This window comes from Aplysia californica, unplaced genomic scaffold, assembly GCF_000002075.1.
Source record: "Aplysia californica isolate F4 #8 unplaced genomic scaffold, AplCal3.0 scaffold00014, whole genome shotgun sequence".
NCBI lineage: Eukaryota > Metazoa > Mollusca > Gastropoda > Aplysiida > Aplysiidae > Aplysia > Aplysia californica.
In genome coordinates, this window is record NW_004797284.1 from 2,523,323 (window position 1) to 2,526,225 (window position 2,903).

General features: G+C 41.8%; 1 protein-coding gene across 1 annotated transcript in view; it reads left to right on the forward strand.

Moving 5' to 3' along the window:
* LOC101857618 (chorion peroxidase) overlaps positions 1-2,462 on the forward strand; it is a 6,989-nt gene extending 4,527 nt beyond the window's left edge. Inside the window, exon 2 of the mRNA XM_013085148.2 lies at positions 1,589-2,462. Coding sequence (XP_012940602.1) covers positions 1,589-2,137 — 549 coding nt within the window. The 3' untranslated portion in view covers positions 2,138-2,462. The remainder of the gene's footprint in view (positions 1-1,588) is intronic.
* Positions 2,463-2,903: the final 441 nt, after the last annotated feature.

Sequence of the window (2,903 nt, forward strand, 5' to 3'; positions counted from 1 at the left end):
TATATATGATTGCGTACAGGAGGATGGTTGTTTTATATAACTGAAAAAACAACAACTATAGGGACATAGAACCATTAAAAAATTACTGAAGGTAGTTCAAAGACCAAGCTAAGTTTCTATCAATTCTGTAAGTGCTTGCATTCGCCTAAAAAATTTAGAATGATAGAAAACATTATTGCCGTTTACGATTTTCCGTTCGTCATTTCAATGCAGTGTTCAAAACATATGTGAGGCAGCGTGGTGGAAACAGGTTCTCGTCAATTTTTGGGCATGTAGAGGTATTGGTACCACCTTAAAGCTTGTTCACTTGTCTTTATTTGGACGGAAAAAATATCCATTTATCTTGAATACAGGTCGAGATATTTGCGAAAGAAGGAGGTGCGGTCACTTGTTTTTTTAGAGGTAAAATTAGTGAGAAAATGGCCGCCAAAGATTAGTTATTTCCTTAGCATAAGAGTCCGTGGTAAATGAAAATTTACATTTTTTGAGCCTTTAATCAACGTTTTTCAGAAAAATCCACACATGAATGAATTCTTTAATGGGCATAAAAGGTGTTGAACCAAAAAAACAAAAAATTGATAAAAATTCACAAACCTGCGGAAAAATGCAAGTTCTTCACTTTTATTATTTTGACGAGAGCCTGATTCCACCGCGCTGCCTCACATATTTCGTTTTCCATGGAATAAAAATTGAGACTTCCGTTCAATTCAGTGCGCACTGGACCCACAATGACCTGACTATTGAGTCTGTTCATCGAACGGGCTGACAATCTTGTCATTATATAAATCAGTATGATCATTCTCTCATCTGCGTTTTACTTGTGATCAACAAGCATGAACATCAATGAAACCACTCTTTCAGAACCCCTTAACACTTAGAATTATTAAGTTTTTGTTTTTTCGAGTCAGTCTTAGAACATCGACCTAGTTTTGAATATGCCTAGAGATGTACTTTTAAAATTAGGAGTTTTTTTTAACCCCCCCACGGACACAATTCAGATCATATAGAAGGTGGGCTTCGACCTTGCCTGTCAGGGACAACCTGGGTTGTGAGGGATACAACATCCCAGTAGAATGACGGATATACTCGATATAATTTCTTCTTATTCGGAAATCGAACTCTCGTCTCCTGCGTGAGACAGTGAAGAGCCTTACAACTACACCAAAGATGCCGGTACTAGAGGTGCTTGTAGAACCGTTATATTAAAAGTTAATAATTGGTGTCAAGAATCTGATCTACATGCATTTTGATTCTTGCTCCACATCATGTCACAGTATTTCATTTCATTTCACATACATTAACCACCAACATCCGCATTTTACATACCACCCCATCCCCTCCCCAACCCATTTCCCCCATCCACCCCTCTTACCCCACCCCACCCCATTCACTCCACCCTATCCCACTCCAACCCCGCTCCCCCACCCAACTCACTAACTCCATTCTATCCCACTCATATTCACCAACCCACCCCTCCTACTCCTCCCCTTTCACACACCAACCTACACCCACTCCCCTTTTTTCCCATACTCACCACCCCACCCCACCCCAACTCCTCACCCAACACAATCCTTACCCCACTTTGCAGGTGGACAGAACATACTCGAGGGGCGTCACCGATCAACTATTCGAGCCTCCAAAAAGACCCGGAAAAGGTTTCGACTTGGTGGCCCTCAACATTCAGAGAGGACGAGACCACGGCCTGCCGCCCTACAACGCCTTCAGAAGGTTCTGCGGACTGCCTGCATACGCCCGCTTCTCCGACCTTCAGAGTGGACAGAGCGAATTCTCGAAGGTCTACGCGTCCCCTGACGACATAGATTTATACAGTGGAGGTCTCAGCGAGAAACCCGTCCAAGGAGGGAGGATAGGGGAAGTCTTCACCTGCATTTTGGCCCTGCAATTCCGGGATTTGAAGTTCGGAGACAGGTTTTGGTATGAGAACCAGGCAGACCCGACAACGGCGTTCACGCCGGCCCAGATTGCTCAGGTTAACTCTTTCTCCCTGGCCAAGGTGATCTGTGATGTCACAGGTATCAGCAGAATTCAGCCAAACCTCTTCCTGACACCCGTGGGCAGCAACACTCGTATGAGGTGTAGCGGCTATAGGGATTTAAATATTGAGCAGGACTGGTAGGGCTGCCTCTGTTCTTTAGACACGGTGTGCATGCAATAATTTTGTCCGAGGTCAAACGCATTTAACCTTCTGTAACTTCATTGAACACCATTATTTCAAAATGTGCTTTCCTATCAAGGTTTCTATATTGAATGAGATAGCAAACTGCTGTAGGCTCCTACATACAACATTGAATTGACAGCAATCCTCTTTATGCGCTCTGAAATTTGACAAAATATCATGGGCTCTTAAAGTTGTAAGAACAAATATTAAAAATGTACATATTGGACCAGTGAGACAAAATACAAGGAGTAAAAATTATATGAACAAAGAAAATGGACCAATACCAGTGACTTCAAGTATCAGTGGTTGTAGTATATCTTATTCTTTATAACCACGCACACAAAACGGCAAAACGTTCTGTTGTTTTAATCTCTTGATCGGATATTATCTTTAAATAGAGCGGGAAACCCTTATTGAAACTTGAAGAAAGTGCTCATCTCACAGAGACTCAGTCTGTGTACACAGGCTTAGGCTTATTAATGATGTCAATAAATTCTTTCAGGTGGTCATTAAGATGCATCTGTTAGCAGAAGACAATGAACTACGAAAGAAAAAGCAAGAAGTTACTTCCAACAGGGTCTATTCTGGCAATTACGTGCTGCAAGAAGCTAAGGCCATCATCTCATTATGTCACAATTAGCTTTTAAAAATTAAGCATTGGAATTTCGATATGCTGAAGTCAAGAGAGAAATCTACAAGCTGTGCACATGCACAAATGGATATG